Source organism: Chlamydotis macqueenii, chromosome 18 (assembly GCF_036417535.1).
Source record: "Chlamydotis macqueenii isolate bChlMac1 chromosome 18, bChlMac1.mat, whole genome shotgun sequence".
Classification (NCBI taxonomy): Eukaryota; Metazoa; Chordata; class Aves; order Otidiformes; family Otididae; genus Chlamydotis; species Chlamydotis macqueenii.
In genome coordinates this window covers 1082574-1104269 of record NC_141573.1, presented here as the reverse complement: position 1 = coordinate 1104269, position 21696 = coordinate 1082574, and the positions used below count along the sequence as shown (strand labels likewise).

General features: G+C 46.0%; 1 protein-coding gene across 2 annotated transcripts in view; it reads right to left on the bottom strand.

Moving 5' to 3' along the window:
- The window catches only part of RPTOR (regulatory associated protein of MTOR complex 1), a 141203-nt gene that overhangs the window by 97204 nt on the left and 22303 nt on the right, over positions 1-21696 (bottom strand). For both annotated transcript variants that reach the window (XM_086762678.1, XM_086762679.1), the window contains exon 4: positions 3053-3211. In XM_086762678.1, coding sequence (XP_086618804.1) covers positions 3053-3211 — 159 coding nt within the window. The remainder of the gene's footprint in view (positions 1-3052; positions 3212-21696) is intronic.

Here is a 21696-nt window from a genome sequence, read left to right as displayed (position 1 = left end):
ACACATCAGCGTGCACAAAGACAGGAGTGATCATAAACCATATGTTACATAAGGTAGGGAACAGTAAGTCATTTCAAACCCCAGTTTTGCTCATATATAGAAGTTTTCGTTGTTTCATTAAAATTAACAGGAAAAATTGTTTACAAAATACAAAGTTCTAGGAAGTTACAAGCTTTGCAAATTGTCGCAGGACAGAACGACAGATAAACAACTCGCCCTGGGCACAGACCTGTTCGAAGGGCATCGCTCAGTTTAAGCACATTCCAGTCACAGTAAGTTACACATGAAAACCTGCTCGCGCACACCTAACCGACGAGGGACACCTTCAAGAACACATCAGTCCATCCGCCAGGCCCTCTGTCAACCAATTCAGTCAGCTGTGTCAGCAGGCAGGTTTCCAGAAGGGTAGACAAGAAAACATGTGAGAGAAGCCTTCTCCTTACATCACCATTTTAAAACACCAGTTCAGACAGAGCACCAACTGTGCAAGAGCAGAGGTCTAAATTTATTTTAAAACCCTTGAGATATTAAGAAGATATTAATGAAGATCTAACAGTTTGTGAACTTTCTGCAGCATCATTACAAAGCCCTCCTACACCCCTACATCTGTTTGCTGTCTCTGACAGCCTGCTGGCACACGCCGAGAGATTCAAATGTGACACTAGAAAAAGGTGGAAAAGAAAAAAAAAAATTGAACAGGTATTGAGGTCATCTAAGCTTCCAGGCTCCCTGCCGGCAGCTGCCAACAGCGCTGCAACGCTGCTGTACTTCTACCCGCGCAGTAAACTGGCAGAAAAGAGGCGGCGCTGGATCTGCTTGTCCGTGCATCCCAGAAAGCTCCGGCAGCCGTAAGGCACGGGGTCGCTAACGCCACAGCTCTGCCAACGTCTGCGGGACGCAGGCTGGGCCGCAGGAGCGCAGGAAGGCAGCGCCGGCTGCTCAGGCGCAGCGCGGGAGGTCCTCTCTGTCACCACCTACGGCATCAGCCCCATAACGGCTGCACACCAATTTTATGAGAGGGAAAAAAAAAAAAAAAAAGGAAAAATGAGCATATACAGACTGAGAACAACAGCGTATTGAAGTGTTTGGTCAGATTCTTGAAGTTCATTGTCATCTCCTATCCCTGAACTAGAACAGACATCATCACAGCTCCTGTTTGCCCCGCTGCCCTCCGCTCTCCCGCAGCGCCTGCGCCGAAACCCTGCTAACAGCCAGCTGCTCCAGCCAGGGCCACAGGCTCCTGGGAACGGGAGAAAGATGCTCATCCTGGCCCCAGGGGAAGTCAGGGTAAACCCAGCACGTTTTGTTTGCTTTGACAAACACGGGGCAGCCTGCAACAGCCACAGCCACCAGCCAGGCCTGCTTCACCCCTTCCGGCCCCTCGCCTGGGTGATCCCAAGGTCTCAGCTCTGCCTCTGTGCTCATAACTGCGACTGCAAGGGCATGCATGAGCATTTTACATCAAATTTTAAAATGTCAGCACAGTCAGATTTCAGTACCTCTACTATTTCAAGAGGGCTATAATCCTGAGCATCATCAGGCCCTCTGCCTAGATCTGAGACCAAATTCCTTAGGACTGATATCTAAACATTACCGATTTCCTCCCCCCCAGTATTTTCTTAAATTTAATCTTTTGCTTAAAAAGAAGTTCCACTCCTGATCCTTTCTTTCCAAAAAAAGGCAATATTTGGTAACATGCAGCAAAAATTACTAAGTTTCAACTTTCCCCATCAACCTCCATGGCAATCACGATTTTTCTCACCACCTGTAAGACAAATCAGAGCTCCCTCAGCTCCTAATCACCAGCGGCGTCCACTCCACATTGCTCCAGCTGACATTGCAGGCAAACTGGCAAATCTTCAGTAAGCTCTTAATAAAGCATTTGGCACAACACACAACTTCATTGAGCAGTTAATTTCCTCTTCTTCCACGTGTAACACATTCTGCCCAGCGCTCTTTCTGGCTTATTTATTACCCACTGGCTGTTAAGTAAGAAGAAGGTCACTCCTATTTGTTCTTAAACACCAAATTCAGCTTCAGAACGATTCAGTGTTCAGAGCAATTGGTTATTGGTCTGAATACTAATCAAGTCTCCAATATAGCTGCACCAAAATAAAGTGATGCCCTCTTGCACTTTCTCCCCATCCCTTCTACCCTGCTTTTTCAAGCTACCAGTGAATGGCCATTCAATTATAGAATTAACACGTGAAGCACGAGAAAAGAAGCTCAGCCAGCTCCCAAAATAAAATAGGAGCATATCTATAATGACTGCAAGTCCTATGTCAGCTGAACGTACTTTTCAGCGACAAGCAGCATCTCTCAGTTTCCTAAGACACCGCTCTAAATCAGTTACCCTTAATAGACACTAAATAGCTTAACCAAAGGGAAAGCAAAGTACGCTTAGGTCACACTTGGGATCACTCGAAGGGTGTTGCATGTCATCTACACAGCTGTACACACCGTGCCTACAAACCATGGCTAAGCAGCCGTAACATAAGTCTTAAAAGAAATAATACCCATTATATTGCACTCAGAGGCTCCTCAGCAGGCTGTGCTCCGGGAGCAGAGCTCACCGTACCGTTTGTTATCCTCCTGCAGCATCTCTAGGCAATTTGAACAATGGCTGTTCAGAGTCGTAGACACTTTAAGCATAAACTTCGCGGTAAGAAATCAATAATCAGTCAGTGATGCAAGGCAGCAAAGCCGAGTCCATCGTGGAGCCTCGCTGTTTGCCCAGACACCTCAGAGCTGGGGTGCTGCCTCGGAAAGGCAGACGAAGGAAGTGGAAGTAGCTGGCTTTCCAGTGTTTTGCCATGAGTTTTAGTGCATCTGAGAGAAGACCCTCCTGCCCCGCTACAAGGTGAGGGGCAACCTACTTGGTCTCCCAGAACTTCCAGAACACAAAGAAAGCAAACAGCAGTTGGCAGGGAACAAAATGTCTGTGAGCACATTTAAACCCTGAAAATCCAGCAGTTCTCCAACAGAACACTTCAGTAACTTACATCACAGTGAAAAAGAGTCAACTGTTCACCACTGCTGCGCAGGAACGCACCTTATTGAAGACCCAGATCTCCCCATTCACTGTTGGCCTGGGGACGCCGTGTCCGTTGTAGTGGAAAAGTACCCGCTCTTCCTTGGCGTTCCGACGCAGAGACGTACACAGCTTCTTAACCTCATCCACCGTAGGATCGAGACTCTGCTTGTACCTGGCCTAGCAACATAAAATGTAAGATAATAATTTTAAGCATAAAACCAAATCTATTTAAGATGCAGGCACCTAGTTAAGATAGAAGCAAGTATATAAACTGGTTATGTTGGAAAAAGAACACACAAAACATTTATTGTAGAGCTGAATAAACAAAATATGTCTGTTATGGGTGTGTGGGATTGCACACACAGTAACAACACAGGTGTGACCGAGTTTATTGCATCTCTGAACTCCGATCCGTTTCACTTACATTTTTGACATTAGCCAGCCTCAAAAACAACCCTGCACAACTCTCTAATCCTCAAATTCATACCCTGCACCTCTCCAACTGAAAAAAAAAAATTCCCTCCTAGGTACAGAAAATAGTAGAAATCGGGTATTTTATAAACCTCCACTCTCATACTGAAATGTTCCTCCCCTCCCATCTGGAAAAGGGACACAGCTCTTGCTTCAGACCTTAAAAAGAACAAAAACACCAGACTGAGTAGAGGAGACGTTCAGATAGCTGTTCTTCATGGAACAACAACAGCAGCAGCCTCATCCTCCTCCCAAGCCCTGACTAGTTAGTTCCCCTTTTATTATTAATGGGTATAAAAGAAGCCTGGTCAACTCCTCTGCAAAGACATTAAACCTAGCTGGAGTCCTGCCTTTTCTAGAAGGACCCACAGCAAAGTTTGTCTTCAAAAGGAAAGATGGCCAACCTCTCGCAGCTTTGCTACGTATGCTGCGGACATGCGCACTTTCAGTAACGGGTTTACTTTGACCTTGCAGATCTCTCCACCCCAGCAACTCATCACCACTTCGTTCCACCAGGCCATGAACACGGCTACAGCTCAACAGTTCTCGTCTGCTCTCCGCAGGTAAGAAGCACAGAGAGACTGCTGACTAAGGGCACCGCAGCTGCAAAACAGACTGGTTACCGGCAGGCACGGAAAGCAACCACAGAAACCACACAATTACAGAAAAATGAATGAACGCGCAATCAGCAAGTACGTGACAATTTTGTTCAGCATTCAGTGACAGATAAAACAGGACAAAGACCAAAGCAATCTAGCATAACGCTTACATACTTTTAAATTAACTTTTTAAATTACCTATTAGCTCCTAACATCAGGCACCAAGTGGCTCCAGACTGCAGTGCACCCCCCGCCCCGCAGAGAAGGGTTATGGATATAACTGTCTCACAGCCTCCCCTCCAAACCAGCTTATGCTTTGAGACAACACCATTCTCAACACAAAAGCCCAGGAATCTGCTATTCACAGAGCTGGGTAAAAAGAGAGGAAAGTGATTGAGAGCCCCTGGCAACCGACCCTTACTTCTGGAAGTTTTACATCCTGTTACCATCACAGCGGCGGCTGTAGACGCTGCACCAGCATCCCCAGCTACCCAGCTCCGCAGGCACCTAAACCAGAGCAGCTGCTATGGCTGAGCAAGAAACCTGCTGCAAACCCCAGCACTTCAAACCATTTCCACTCAGCTGAGTTCAAGATGCCTATGTAATAGCTAGTTTGTCACACTCAAAAGTGCATTTTTTTGAAGCAAGGCCAAACAATAACAAAGTCTTTCAACTGTCCTTTGAAAGATAAAAGCCCGCTTCTTCCTCTCCTCTCGAGACCCGCAGAGAGGAACTCAGAATCATAATGGCTTAGGAAAATTAAAGCAGATGTAGTGAAATGAAGAACCAAGTTTAAGAGCAGGACAATCACATACATACCTCTACAAAAATCTGCTACTGAAAGCCTGTTTATAAACCAAACAAAGGTCTCAGAAGTTTGGGCTTTTTATGTTTTCTTCTATGACAGGCATAGATAAAGTCTTAGACTATCACAGTAAGAGAGGATAAGGCACTTAATATATAAAATGTTTGCTTCTCTGTGAAGCTTGAAAAACAGCCAACATGCTGCTCAATTAATGCTCAGCATCCCGAGCCAATAGGCAAGAGGGATACAGTGAACGGCATCGTTTGCGTGATCACAACAATGAAGAAAAGCAAGCAAAAGGGGAGAAAATATGAAGAACAAAGCAGTGAGCTGACACACTCATCCTTCTCGGGAATTTCCGCACTAAGTAAAGATAAGAGGCTATATTAATTTTAACGTGGGTCCCCCATCCCTCTTCCTCTCTCCCTTCAGCGCTGTTTTGAAGGCGCTGATTTGCAGAAATGTGCACCTTCAATCACGTTCTGCCTGCTGGCATCTTTACAAGACACTGCAACCAGAGGGGCTGGTAATTTTTCAGCTTCTTTTTTCCGAAGAACACGCTCGTTGGAACACTCCTCACGTCCTTTCAGCATAAATATTAAACACAGCTCACAACTAATGGAGGTGAATTCATACTCTAAAACTAAAGCTTGTAGATCTAAAGATCCAAACTGTAAAAATATCATTTGTGCATTGACAAACACAAGGCTGAGAAGAATGAAAAGGAGAGGAGGGAGCCGGTACATAAGCAGACAGCCTTAGTCCCACCTGTCCGCTCGGACAGGCGTGAGTTTACAACACATCATGCATCCACGTACAACAAGGAACAGGTATCTGAGTAACAAACTAGACCAGGTGGTCTTCCCCCCCCCCCCCCCCCCCCAAAAAAATATCTTCAACAGTTTTTCATTGATATGCAAAAAACACCAGGAGAATAAGTACAGTAATGACAAGAAACATTCAGCGCTCCTCCATGCGACTGGGGTACCGGGCATCAGTTGTGGCGGGTGAGGAGATACAGAAACTGAAGGTCTTGGGGAAGAACAGGAACAGCACAAAATCCGTGCTAACCTACGGGCTGCCACTGCTGCCCAGCACCAGAAAGCACGTTACCCATGAGCAGCTCTACATCACGTTTAGCACGGCTGACAACGACGAGCTGTGGTCCGGGAGGATCCACTGATTCAACAATTCTACCTTTCCATTCACAGTATGAAGCAGCATTTTTTAAAAATAGCTTTAGTTCCCAAAAGAACATCGTGCCTTTTAGCATCACTGCCCTTCTGATGAATAGCTGTCTTTTGTCACCTTCCTATATTTCCTTCCATCGTTATCCGTTTGTCCTCCCCGGCGATGTTGTGTGCATCCCTTCCCTTCCACCTCCAGACAGAGGCTTTCAAGCAGCAGTTGGTGCAAAAGGTAAGCGAGAGCCTAACCTAACCCTCAAAAGGTCCGTCGGGCTTTATCTCCGCAACTTCTGTTGAAATGACAGACACACAACAGGCTTTATGTTCTGTTTTCCCTTTGTTTTTATGAGCTATTGACCAGTTCCAGATTGTTACCATGTCTCAGGACCACGCTGACCTTCCCTGCCTCCTACTACATGTCGACGGCAGATATTTTCTGCTGTTTGGCAAGGAGGCTTTGCGTCCTGACGCAGTTATCAGACAAGACAGCCTAGAGCTCGATTTCTCTGCAGACGATGCCCAGCTGTATCCGCTGCTCCCAGCCGATGTTGCAATCGCAGCATTAGAGCTGTCAAAAAGCCCAACTGGAGCACCGTGATGGACAGGCATGAAACTGCCGACGGTGATGTCAGCTTGCGTTCTGGTGTGAATTTGATCTTCTGATCACCTCGGCGTCTCATTGAAGAACTCCTGTCAGAAGCAATAACCTTGTGGCAGCCTGATCCAGACTATCCTCACTATTCCGCTCCCACAGGCAAAATTAACATTTTTCCTTGTTTATGTAATATTGCCACACTTCTATGGAACACTCATTGGTTTATCCAACAATTTTCCTGTATACTTGTTTAAAAATAAAGTTATTATGTTCATTTTTAAGAAATTGCAAAACATTGCATTGACAAAGTTGCAGGAAATAGGAGGAGATTTACCAGAAAGGAGTTCTGGCACCCAGAACAGGAGAAGAAAACAGTCCGGGGCCAAATCCCAAGCGCATTGGCTAGTTGGTTTTGCTGCGGACACTAACATTAACCAGGCTTCGTGCTGAAATTCAAAGTGAGAAGGTCTTGCTCCGAAGCAGCTATGCTGATCACCTACCAACACACTCTCTCCAAATTGCTTTCCAAATTCTTTCCGAATTTCGTATCATGATAAAGTCATTCTCTAAAGATCTGACCTATCAAAACCACATCATGTCCTTACTCAAGACAGGAGTGACGTTCTGGCTGTATCTGGGTTGAAAACTGCCAGGATCGACACCAGCTCGGTGTCATTTCCATCAGGAGGAGTGCACGCGGTCCAAACGAGCCAGCAGCACAGGGCTGGCACCACCAGTGTAATTAGCAGGTCTGGGAAAAGGGCAGGGAAAACCGTCAGTGGCCAAAAAAGCAGAGCTACAACCGAACAGCCGCTCAGCTCCCAGCCCAGCCCGCTGAGGGCGGCACTGGGCACCAGGGCCCTAACACGGAACAAACAGCAGCAGCAATAGAGCACAAGCGTCATGAGGAGTTCAGTTCTTTCAAGGGATAAAAACCCACCCACGTGTTTACTGATCAGCAGGTGACAGCAGTACCCTCTCCAAGATGAGTCTGTCTGGAGGAGAAAAACCAATTCACCGTGTTCATCAACCTCCATCCCACTGGGAACCGTCAGTGCGTACTGGCTGCACAAAGCAATTCCCACAGTTCCGTGGATTTTGTGCTAAAATTAATGGCTCTGCTTTGGAAACTTCACCTAATTAGAGGCTTTTTCTTTCACTTTGAATGGGGCCAAAACACAAATCAAACAATGAGGCAAAGCCGACGTCACAGGCCCCTCTCCCAGGATACCTCCACGCTACGCTCAGAAGAGCGGGGGCTGCAGAAGCTCAGCAGTTCTGTGACAAAGTGTGTTTGCTGGCATCTGAGAACCAGAACCCGGCTCACTGTCCGTCGTGCAAGTCCGGTCTGCTCAACCCCGCCAGGCGCTGAGCCCAGGAAACACCTCAGGATTCGCTCCTATAAAAAGGCAGAAACGTGGAGTGCTAAAGGTGGCAATTTGAGAGTAAGCGATTTAAGTTCCCAATGTTGCTTAACCATTCGTGAGCAGCCTAAGACCTCAGTCTTGGTTCCAGAAGGACTCCACAACACTTAGACCCCAGCGTGCACGTGATTCAATGCCAAAATAGCAACAGCTAGCACAGCAGATTCCAACTATATGACAAATGTACCTGCTGGCATTCACAACCTTTGCTACTTACAAGTGATAGTACCGCCCTGTGTTCACTCCGCATGACAGAAGCCTAAAGTCACTCGCCTTTTATCCCCAAGATACCTTACTAACCCTGATGGGCACAACTCCCAGAAAAATAAATTCACACTTCATTTTTCACAACCTGTATTGCCACATGACCCCAAAGCCGCTTTCCCCAGTAACTTCCCGCTGCTGAGGTGTGATGCTCGTGGCAAGCCCAGGCTGCAGAGCGTAGCTATTCCATCGCCTTCCCCGGCTGCTACAAAGGGACACCAACTGGTGTGCGTGGCTGTAAAGAGGCAGAGCCGTGCTCACCTGAGCGGAGAAAAGGCACCATCTGCAGAAGGCCGGGGCCCACACTTACAAGTTCAGGAATGCTCAGGCACAACGTGGTTAAGCAGGACTTCAGCCCCGTACACAGCACTGCGCAGATCAAGCTCTACGAGACCATTTGGAGTGGGGTCACAGGGCACCGGCAAGAAGAAACTGGAGAGAGAAGCGGCTGGGGGCAAAATTCCGCTGGCAAACGGTGTGGAATGGCTTGAAATTCACTGCGTAGGGACTAATGCAGTTCTCCATGAAACCACAGCTCTGACTGTGCTCTTATCTGCCCTCCTCTCATCCCACTCCCCCCGAAGGGATCAAAATCACCCTGACACACTGTCAGGTAAAGGTTCCCCCAACAGGAATGGGTCTGGTGAGACAGCTCTGCGCTTCCCGAGACACCCACTGGCACCGCTGTGCCACTTATCGTCTGAAGACACACTCCTGATTTACCAACAGATGAAACTACTCCAGCATTCGATGTTGTACACTGAAACGGCCTTTTACACCTCCTCACAGGAGCAGCCACGTGCATGGTCCTACCCAGAATCCGTAATGAAGCATAAAAGCTGTCTTTTGCTGAAGATCTTCTTTCAAACAGCTATTGGGTGCCAAAAATCCCGCATGCGAAATAGGACACGCAAAGCAAGAAAAATAGTTTCAGAGTTACTGCTACAGGTAAAATAAATAAAATAGAATCAACGTAGTTGCAGTGTTGGAGTTTTTAAAGTTCACCACAGAGCTGTCCGTTGAGACGCAGGGCACGTACAACACACAAAGGTTTCCTGTTCCGCACCCTGCCTCGCGCTGCTTAGTCCTGTACAGTCTCGGGAAGCAAGGCTGGGCTGGGTGTTGGATTTCATGAAGTAATCCAGTCCCATCCCAGTTATCCTGGTGCAGGATCGGCTACATCCGTATCCCTCCTGGCAACTTCTCACCAAACCTGTGTTAAACAGAGCCTCCCTATGACAGACGCCCAAAAGCCCTGCAAGGCAGCCAGTGCTGCATTTCTCTTCTCGTTATAAACGGTTTTTTCCTACCATAGCCTAATTCTTCCTTCTAATGATTTATAATTTTTTCTGCCTTATTCTTCCATCCAACTCCACTGTTCAAGGTGAACCTCTGCGTAAGTGGGACATCACAGGATGCCAGGCAGCTGCTGCACTGTGGCTTGGATCAGATTTGAATCCCCGTTTCCAAACACAGAAAACACATTAAACCCGAGACTTTGCCATGCACACAGCTAGCCTACTTAACATGATTTAATTAAAAGGAATCAAAGCAATCTAATTATTCCAAGAGAGTGGTTTTTTGGAACAATGCCCAAATTTGAAAACCAGAAATAGAAAAAGCCTTACAAAGAAATAAGTCAGTAAAAAACAAGAGTAACGAAACCAGCAGCTCCAAGGGCCAAAGCCGTGCAGGTTTCACACCAGCTCTCCTGGCCGTGCGCGTACCGCGGCCTCCTGCCCCACACACATCCCCCTCGCTACTGCTCGACGGATGAAGGTCGCTGCTCAGAATCCGCTGTTGCTCCACAAGCCGGTGCAGCTAGCGCAGCCCGTGAGGACAGAGGCAGCAGAACGGCAGGGAAAAGAGGAAGAGAAGACCTGACAGCGTGTTCTGAAATGACAGGAGAATTGCCACAGAACTTCTGGAGTCGGTTTGATCCAACTGACTGTTAAAGGTTGAAGTTTTGCGAACACTTACTCGACAGCATGCCGATGGTGCTGTGTGAAGCCTGCCCTGGAAGGAAGCAATCCACCCTGCTTCATTCTGCTCCTTCTAACGAAGCAGCACAGTAACTTCAGACAGAGATTGTTTCTATGACAGACAAAGGAAGTCACCCAGCTCAGGGCAGGGTCCTCCGGACCCGTACACCCCTCTAATCTGCGTTCCCGAGTTCCTGACTGCCGCCGCTTCACTACACGGGAGAATCTCAGCCAGTGCCCAGGACTGCAACCGCACAAACCATCCTGAAGTTAAATCTGATGGCCACAGCCACTACCAGCAGCACCAGCACGCCGGAGGGCCGCTCTGCCATACGCGGCAGGGCAGAAGCTGTCACAAGTAAGAGCACATGAACCACCAGCGTCTCAGTAAGAGAACTCAGACCAATATCTCACACCCAAAGAACAAAAAAACCCCGCAGCCGCAGGTGTTTGAAGACTTATTAATGATGAACATTAAAAAACCTGGATTTAGTTTTCCTTAAAGTGCAAAAGATAAAATTGAATTAATTCAGATTGTGTCTTTTATGGGGCAACAGCCAGTTTGATGCAGCGTGTTCCTCCCAGTGTCTGGAACAAACTCTGGCTCAGACGAATACAACAGGCATACATACGTCAAACACGCTCACAGCCACATAACAGCATCGCTACTTGTGTCACCCAGCAAAGCAGCATCACTGACGTTTCACTTTTTAAAACTCTTCAACACACGGGAAGCACACCAGCAACGACAGGGAGCATGCCAGAACCACAGCGCCGGGCTTTGCAGCAAAACATCAGTCACTCAGAGGCTGGTGTTACAGTTATTTTTTTTTGCCTGAAGATATTTAAATAGAAGTTTTGAGCAACATAAGCATTCAGAAAACTAAAAGGCCCAAACCCAAGAATGAGTGCACGTGCAGGAAAGAATTATGGTGAAAGCTCTGGAGATTACTGGAGAAACTGAAGCCTACATCACCCCGCACGCCGTGCTCCTGGCTCGACTCTCGCCCTTGCGCCCAACCCTGCGGAGCAGCACCGCCGCCCCAAAAGCACCGCCGCCCCAAAAGCGCCGGAGTGGGGAGATGGGGGATGCCTGCTCTGCTTTCTGCTTTAGAGCTGCTCACCACAGAGACTACCGCAGCGTACCACTGTTACTCCAGATGCTACAATTTAACTTTGGAGGAAATCAAAACAGCTTCATCTGTGACCCATTGCTTTCTTTGCTATATTTTGATTAGATAATGATGATTAATTAAGGAGCGACAATGCACACTCACAGTGTTTTCGCACAATGCTCAGCGCTGAATGAGACGTATGCGAGTTAAGTTACATGGTGAAAATCTTTGTGCTTTCTTATTCTGTGACTTTCATAGGCTAGAATAAAACAGCTATGGTAGGAAAAACTGAAATAAGTGCTTTTTAATTGAGTGACCAGTGTATTAAAGTCCAATTCCAAACTACGGTACAGGTACAATTCTAATCCTTCAGCGCTGCTCTAGGCTTTACTCACCGCGTCAGCGGTACCACAGCGTGGTGGCTATCCCGTTGGTAATACAGGAGAGCAAGCTGGCGCAACAAAACCCCAAAAAAGCCGATGTGAACCCAGCTCTTACACAGCGCTGGATTTTTACCGTGGTCGGGTGGGAACACTTTGTAACCATCAGCCTTTCTGAGGGCTTATGAAAAGGCTTCCAACAAAAAAAACTCTGTATAAGGATGGCACAAACATATAGCAGATAAGCCAAAAGAAAAATTCCCCGCCGCAGCACTGACAGAAAGAGAGATAATAACTTGCATGTATATCTCAATCACGTGTCTCCCCCACGGCAGCGCGGAGGCGGCAGGGCCCGGCCAGCCAGGTCGCAGCCACCGCCGCGTCCCGATCCCCGACCTGCCGCGGCTCCCAGTCGCCTCTCACGCAGCTCGGAAAAACACACTCCGAGAGCGAAACCTGCGATCCGTTCGGATCTGCACGGTGAGAAATTCTCTTTCAGATCTGCGCTCACTGAGGCTACAAAGCCCTGGGAAAGCCTAGGCTAAGCGACTTCAAATGAGTTGTTTTAAATTGTTAAGAACAACACTTGTCTAACGTAGCTATTACTTATAATTACTTACAGTAGAGCACAATTAAGACAGGATATTTTAAGTATCCAGCTTCTTGTAAGCTTGTATTTTGTTTTAAACCATTCCTCAAACACTAATCCTCACTTAATAAAGCAGCAGCAGGGAAAGAGCAGCATCTATACTTGCGCATTAACAAATTAAAATACAAGAATAGCTTAGGTAAATTGGAAGACAATAGTTTTACCATAATTTTATTTATTTATTTTCAAAGCATTCTATGAAATCATCTTGCAATAACACGCAGGAAAATAAAAAATAGGGTAAAACAACTTCGGTAGCTTCTCAAAAGGTTTAGCTCATGTTCCAGCGCGGCAGAAAGGAAGCTCCATGCTTTGCACCACTGTTTTTGTCCTTAGAAGGACTGGAACTTCCACTTTATTGTTCTTCACTGCATGCTCAAATACACCCCTGATTCATTCCTCCGAAGGTCACATTAGATTTCTTCTCTGAATATTCAGAAATTCTTTGCAATCAGCTGCAGTGCTTTTCTTAGGGAACTTCGTGACGTTGAGGAGAAAGAAGAAAACAAACGTAAAGCTGCAAAACAAGTTGGAATGCGCAGACAGGCTGACACACGCACAGAACTCAGGTAGTCAGCCAGCGACCGGACACACACAAGCAATCTCTTCCAGAACAGCGTAAGTGTGCGCAAGGGCTGCGGGACCCGTCCCTGCCTTGCACCGGGTAACGCCTTGCACCAAGTAAGAAAACGGTGATGAATGCAGAGCACAAAAATATCTTTTTATATTTATGAATATTCATAAATTGTAAGTTAATTGCTATGAGGAAACTGTACACTGTACATCCAGCAAACACTGGAGTCAGTTTCCTAAACATCCTTCTGATTTTGTCTGTCTAACTGGAAAAAAAAATGCTTGAGGCCAGCCAAGCCTCAGCTAGAGGCTCACTCCGCTTGCTGCGACGCAGGCCTGAGGAACACAGAGCAGGCGCTGCACGCTCGCTGGGACCGCAGGGTATCGCTGTGCTTTGGAGGTTTTGGGCTGAGGAAGGGCGATGCTTCCGCAAGCCGAGAATTTTCTTCTGCTTAGGAAGGCTTTCAAACAAAAATTATTCTATCACAAAACGTAAGCAAGATTTAAGACTCACTGCCATTTTGATTTTTGGTATTAAAACCACTTTAGATTAATTAACATTCAGTTCAGTATTTAAACTACCAACAGAAACCTTCAGTGAAATCCATTAGCTGGGTACTAGCGGATTTCAGAAGTTACAAGATCGCCAGGGACCAGCACAAGAAGCTGAGGGAGCCAGCGCACGGCCTGGGTAGCTGCCCCACGCTCTGGAGCGCACGCGCCCCAGCTGCACTTGCTGGACGCAGCCGGCACGGCCCCCGAGCCGGCACGGCCACATCAGCCCCCACCTCTGACACGCGATGAGAGCGCCGGACCTTCCGCACCCATCGCGCCGCCAGAGTCAGGGACCAACCGCAAACCACAATAACTCAAGTGTTAAATTACTGCACTTTAACGGCAGAGGGTGACCTCAGTTTAAAGCTGCCTGGTATCAGGAAATGGGAAAGCGGTGAGCATAACATAATTTTTTACATTAATCCAGAGCAGTCTGACATCTGTGCTGAGCACATCGGCAGGAATAACAATAAACAAGCAGGCTGATGTAGAAACATCCGCCCACTAGCAGTCATTAAAGCAAGTACAGAGTTAGAAATGTTCAGGAAAGCAAGAAGCAAGCACCCAAAGCACTACGCCACTGTACAGATCCAGCAAGCACCTGTATCTTGAGGGTGGTCCGGGTTTTGGGTTGGTTGGGTTCTTTAAGTTTTTTTGTTTGGTTGGTTTTGGTTTGGTTTTTTTTCCTGTTTGTTTGGGGTTTTTTGTTGTTTTGGCTTGGTTTTGGTTTGGTGGTTTTTTTGTTTTGGTTTTTTTTTTCAGGAGAGACACATAGCTTCACTAAGCCCTGTAGAGACAAGCATGCCCTTGCCACAGGCACCATTCAATCACTTCTTTGAACCATTTAGAACTGTTCAGCATTCACCAACTCCTGGGAGAACAATATAAGAAAGCAAGACAGCAGCAAGACTCCAGCTCCAGCTCAGAAAGCCACCAGGCATCAAGATGCATCCTCGGGTTTGGGTGAAACATTTTTACACATCTACAGTTGGTCAGGGTACCAGCCAGCGTCCTGGATTAGAACCAGCACAGCTCCACTGCTCCTGCTCTCCAGCAGAGCCCAGCGGGTCCAGGTCAGTTTCCTACCCAGAGAGCTTTAATCGTTACCTCATCATTCATCACTGCTCCCTCACGCTGGTCTTGGCAGGGACAGTGCTAGAATTAATCTAAGGGATAAATGTCTCTCGGAGACCAAGCTTCCGCAAGGACCGCTGAGGGTCTACATCTCCAGCAATTCTCTCTGAGCCACTTCTTCCACAAGTCCTTCCAAAGCACACGAACAGTTCACGTTTCTAACAGGTTTCATTACTAGTTGCTTTACACCCACCAATTTCTTTTCAGTTAACGTCATTACTACGGACTCTTCACGATGCTGTTACACCCGTTCCTTTCTTCTCTTTCTATACACGACAGTAAGTGGGCCTATTTCCAAGTCTTCTGATGTTGAAGCCATTTTAGTGAAAAATTCCATCTTTCATTCATAACAAATACTTTGTCTTTGGTTCATTCAAAGCTGTTATTAATATCTCAATCCTGTGATTTACTGCTGTATTATTTCAATACTTACTAGAACACATCTTCTTTCTTGCATCAAAGAAAGATTTAGGATCCTGAACTTACACTGGCTTTGGAAACACATCAAAGAACAGAGAAATTTAGAACTCTAGAAGAGCACTTTCGTTTTTGCACAATTTCACAATAAATGAACAATGTACACAGAAAAAAAATACTTTCATGAGCAGTAGAATCAAGCCAAGTTTTCCCCAACTCTGCCACTCACTTCTGCATTTTCCATCACCTAATCGGATGCCACGGTGCGGGTGTCCGTGGTTTCCTCCTCCCTCCCCACGCGCAGCTGTCAACGCCCAGCGAGAGCCGGGCTCAGCCTGCAGCCTGCTCCCGGGCTGACCAGGAGAGGAACATCACAGCCCGGCCCCTGCCTCCACCCGGCTGTTTCACAAAACATTTAGGACAAATTTAAATTCTGAATTCCCAGCTCTTAAAGACCGCATGTGACGTGTTGAGTTGCTGGGATGTACAGTGGGTGCCAGACAACCACACACCGCAGGGCTATAAAAGCTTGGCTTCCTCAGGGAATCAGGCAAAAATACACTCAGTTTTTGGAACTTACTTAGCAACGTGTTCTGCGCTGCCCCATTACAGGTGTTTGTTTAAAATAACCCTTACGACATCAATAAAAAGTATGTCTTGTAATAAATCAGGGTCCTTTTCCCTAACAGAGATCTGACATTTTCTCCAGCAGCAACACACTCTGACTCGCACAGCTGTTTTACGCACCCACCCCACTCAAAGAGAACAGCAGCAAAATCTCCGTGAGACAAATCCTCTGCAGGCAACACATGACCTCGCAGTCGCTCCCGTTCACTGTGGAGCCTGGAAAGGACAGTGGGATGACAAGTGTGCCCCAAAGTACCTGGCAAACTCTGCCTGGCACAGAACCCGGCAGGAAGCCTGCAGGCTCACAGGTTTCTGCATTTCACGTTTGTGCCGATGCAACTTTGCTGCTCTTTTCCGTACGCCTGCAAACACAAGTGCCAGATCAGGATTGTGCTGCACCAGGACATCAGACTGCACGACATGGGCAGAGACGTAAACAGCTGCAAGAGCTGCAAGTTATGTTGTGTGATAACTTCAGAGATCAATTCCGTAATGCAAGAAGCTATCCAATTTATACCTACTCTCAATCAACCATAAACGCAATTGCCTGTAAGCCCAAGCCGATACGACCACAATAACTCTTGAGTTAGAGACATGCATGCAAATACAAATTATTCTGAACCATATCCACAGACTCCAGGCACTTTTTTTTTTTTAAACCCACCTTTTTGGTGGTTGGCTCTAGCAAGTATTAAGCAAGTCCTCTGGTAGATATTTGGCTGCATTTAAAAAATCCATCTGTCTCCTACATGCTAATGTATTCACAAGCAGCCCAAGACTTAAACAGCTTAATTTGCTAGATGTCCAGGACAAAATGCATTACTGGAGCTAAGCTGGAACATTTATTCGCCTGACTGTAGTCAGCAGTGTAGTGACTGTACCTTTCCTCTGCAGAGTCTTTGACCTTGCTTTCAAGTCCAATGTGAAAGGAATTCTAAAGTACCTAATCTTCATTGTGTGGATTCAGTATTCAATAACACTTCCAAAAAAATACCTTTGAGCAGTCTGTTCATGAGAACAGATGTTGACAGGGAAGACAAAAATCAAGACTACTAACCTTGAATATCTGCTAGCATAGATTCAGGAGACAGGTGTGTTTCTCAGCAATTACAAGCTGCTACACACTACAGCTTTGCTCCAAGATTTACAGAAATTATACCCACCAGCCTACCCCATACAGTAAGAGTCTGTCCCTACCTGTTCAAATAAAATCAAAGTTCTGAGATGGCTGCATCAATAACTATTTATTTTTTAACAGAGAGAACGGTAGAAGAAGTTAAATCTGCTGCTTATATGCCAGATCTCTATCCTCAGACCGATGACGGTTTGATGGCTTTGATGGGTCACATCACAAAACGCTCTAACAGGATTTTCAGTACACACCAGGACACATCTTTAAAACCTACTTAGTCAAATAACGTAGCTCCTAAGCAACAGAGTCATTTTAGTGCTATTCCCTCTTTCTAACCTCTGTTTTAAGAGTTCTAAGTTTTCAGGCTCTGCATCTTCTTGTTTCTTAAATATAAACTTAGATATTCCTCACAGCGCAGGTTAGGCTGCAGGACCACAACCTGGCGCGTAGGTGAATCCTGGTCAGAGTGCACAGTCCCACTATCCTCTATTCATGCTAGGAGAAGTTGTTCATCTTCTCAATACTAAATTATTAAGTAGTTTCAGGTTTTCCTTTATTGGAAAGGAATTGTTTAATGAAGCGATATTCAGATTAACAAAACAGCTTCATGAGTGAGGAGAAGGAAAAGCAATCATCTAGCGGTTTACGCTTTGCTAAGATCCCCATGAAAGGAGTTATCAAAGTGTTTCAGGCTTTTCTCATTCTGCCTTAAAGATGAGTAGGAATGTAATTAAAAATGTAAGTAGTTTTATCTGTTAATGCTCCAAGTTTTGCACAGAACTCTGATGTCTGCTCACAAAGAACCTTCAGCTGTCCTACACATCGTTTGCGTGTCCCAGTCTGCCACGAGCGGATCCCTGCCCGGTGGATACCTTGCGGTACCCCCTAGACAGAGAGCACCAGGGGTGATGAAGTGGATCTGCAGAAGGCTCCTCCCTGCCTCTAATGGCCAGTGATTCACTACTCTCACGAACACAAAGACAAGGTATTTTTAAATAGGTCACACAGAGGCTGGGTGGTAATTACAGAAAAACGTTAATCAGATTTGAGCTGGCAGAGCCGCTTATCTCTTTCAAGAAGCCTTTCTAATATCAAGTCTTTCTTCACATCTCGGGACATACTGACATTAAGAGTACAGTGATCATACAAAAATACCCTAGAATACACAAATCTCGCTTGTCTGCCAACTCCGGCATCATTTCAGTGACAAAATACAAACAAAACAGAAGGGAAGTATAAAACCTGTGAATGGATCTTATTGTCAGAAGACTACGTAAAGCAAAGCAAGAGAAAGCACAGCCACTGCATGATTGCATTCAAATAAACGATTTCAAAATTAATAGGAGTTCAGATGTTGGGGGATAAAGCAAAGGAAAAGCATTTCAGAGGAGTCTCAGGAAGGGGGCCCGTTGCTCCTGCAAATGACAGCGTGCGAGGGAGGGGAAGGCAGTGGGTAAAATAAGAACCTGGTTCTTGACGGCCTGATGCCCTTCATAGCTTCCTTGCCAAGCAGACCTTTCTGAATGTGCATCTGGGAGATTTTACCTTACATTTTCAATGGGAGTTGTTTAAAATACGCAGAAATAGGGGCAGGGTGCTCTGGAGCCTCTGTGCTGCAGCGATGCAGGTCTGCTTCCCAGAGAGCACAGCTGAGGCAGGCACCGTCGTCCAGCAGCTGCTTGAGCAGTTTGGTGATTTTGAAGACTGTCACTTCTCAGAGATATGCTATCCTAAGCAGCCACATTACTGCATCACTCTTCTAATAAAATGGAAAAAAATTTTGTTTGCTTACAAGTTAAATGTCCTTTTATTGTGGTTCAAGCTTACCTTCCTAGACTCTGGAATAGCTTCCCCTTTGCCCCATCTCCTCCACTCAAGGTCACTCCTGCCTGCAGTGTTCAAGGATTTCAGCAAGACTGCAAGACCCAGAGGATTTTCCCACTAAACTCATTTTGCAAGTTTGTTGATTTAGTTCCAGAATGCCAGATCACTGCTGATCTGCAATGCATGAGCAGCTCAGTCCACAACACAGCCTAATGCCACTTACTTGTCTCTACAGCTTCTGAACAAGCTTCTTCACATCAGGTCACTCCTGGAACTACTTTTTCCTTCTTGTGCTTTGTTTTTCCACAGGAATTTCAGAGAAATGTATTAAGTACATTACTGCTGCAATTTTGCAGTTTCCACTTTATTTTTCAGAGTGTGTTAAAGCTTTATCAGATTTTTTTCCTCACTATCAAAAGAATGAAAGCACGTATTCCACCCAAACTGAGCCCCAGAACTGCAGTAGGGAGCTTTCCACCTGTACAGCTCACGCCCACACCCTTTTGTTATCATTGCCATAGGAGACTTTTTTTTTTTATGCGCAGGTGGTACAGCTACTCCCATGCGAAGGCAGCCACATCAGCAGTGCCGACAGACACACTGCTGCAATTCAGGCTACAAAACTCCAGGGAGCCTCTGCGGTGGTTTGAGATGCTAAAATCTCCAGTCGTTCATCGTTACCTCCTCCCGACGCTTAGTGCCCCGACTGCAGAGGAAAATAGGTGGCCCAGTTCAGATTTTTCAGCACAAAAGAGAAGCTTCAACGCAATGCACCTCTGTTGATGGTTTAAACTGAGACGCTGGCCTTGCGTCCTCCCCTGCCAAGCCATGCTGCGGAGCAGGGGCTGGCTGGGCTGCACACCACTCACAGAACTACCAAAAGGAAACCTACAAGTCAGATACTGCTTAAACGGCCCTCATTTTCTCTGTATTCACAGAGGCTTTCATAGTTTACCATTCTCACAATTGGTGCTTTTCTAGCTGAACTACCAGCTCTTCTAGAGGGGTATTTTGCAAAAACAGCACAAGGCTACTGGTCAAACTCAGAATGGTACCATGACAGCATTTCAGACAGAATGAGGATGTAACTAACTGGTTTGGGCAGTCACACTTGTTTACCCCTCTTCTATGACAGACTTTCTTTTTATCCTAGGAAAAAAATGCTGGTTTATGCTGAAGACGGCTGATCTTTAACAAGACACTAAAGGACTGATACAGTGAAGTTTTGCAGAGCCCAAAATAGCTGCCAAATTCAAGGGGCTGTTGGGAAATCAAAACCAACAAACACGGTCCTCGTAGGAAAAGCTGGTTTTGTTAAACAAGGTCACAATGTCCTTTTTTTCTTCTTCTTCCTCTTCATTTTTTTTGTTACACATTCCTACACATGCACAGTAGGGAGATCAAGTACAAGTTTTTCCATTTTACATTTTCCCCTTTGGATTCTACAGTTTTTCTTTTGCAGGAGCAATTAGTATTTGCTGTTGTTTTAAAAGAAAAACCCTACAGAAATAAAGGAAAAGCATGACTCTCAGAGAGACCAATAATTAGGTCGTGTGTTCAATTAGTTTCCATGCTTAACTAGTTATTCTTTAGGAAATGCTCAACCTTTGATGTGCAGCAGGCAACTTACCAATTAATTAGGCAAAAGGAAGCAATGCAAGGAATGAAACCTCAGAAACCGTTTCAAAGCCCAGAGATATCTAATGAGGGAAACAACAGCATCGACAGCACAAAACATGCACAAAAAGGTACAGACTTTAAATCATCTGTTTCAAGTATCCTGTCTGTACTTCCTTTGAAATTAAGGGAAAACTGTTGGGAAACAGACTAGAAGAGAGAGAGAAGCAGCCTCGTTTGATCAGAAAAGCATCACTGTTTCCTTGAAGGCTTGCCACAGAAAAAAATGTAATCTATCCGTATTGTACGAGATGCCTCCTCAGAGACCGGCACTCGCTGGTGCACGCACGCTGCAAGAGGCGTCACACAACAATGACACCGAACTAGAAAAAACAGGAAAACCCTTTATTTAAAAGCCTGCATGGTTAAGCACAATGGGACACAACCATTGCTGGCACCAACAACTCGGGGAGAAATATAATACACAGCCACAGCTGAACTAACCAACACTTCTGTTAACGCCACAGATAAAAGGCTCAGGCATGCCTCTGTGGGACTGGTACCCAGTTTCTCATTCCCTTAGGCCCACTTCAATAAAAGATTGCTGCAGTTGTTCCTCCTTGATTACGCCACCTCTTTGAACTGAGTGAAAAAATGGGTACAACCATGTAAATTAAATGGGCTGGAAAGACCTAAAACATGCCCGGATCAGCCAGACTAATGAGTTCAGAAATGTTACTGCCTGTCTCTTCATACGCGACATTAATGTAAGTAATGGAGCATCAAAAAGAGAACTGCAGAAGGAACAGAAGGAAAACTGCTGAGTGTGTCCACACCACCACTAGCACCACCCTCAGTGACTAGGGATGCTCCAGATGCAGGCACTCTCAGGTATCAGTATTTGCTTTCAAGCCACCCTTCCCAAAGGCGTTTTAAGAGTTTAGATTTCTAGACTTCTCCAGTCCTTCCCCTGTCTGTGATTTTCACCGCCCTTCGTAGTTCCCCTTCGCTCCAGGGATGTCCATTCGGGTGGAGCTATAATGAAATACTCACAGCTAATTCTATTACACAACCAAAACAGGGAAGATTACTGTCTTAGCAAAAAAAAGGAGGAAGTGGAGACAAGAAACAGAGACAACAATGTAGCACTTGAATTAGAAAAATCAATACTGTAATTGACTTTGTTTTATTTAGGCACGTGGGTGTAAGGGGGAAAATATTCTTTGGGATGTAATGTTTCAAGCTCTCTGGCTTTGCTGGTGTTGGTTATTGCAAGGGGAAGTACAGAAGCCCTGGAGCTGCTGGCCTGAAA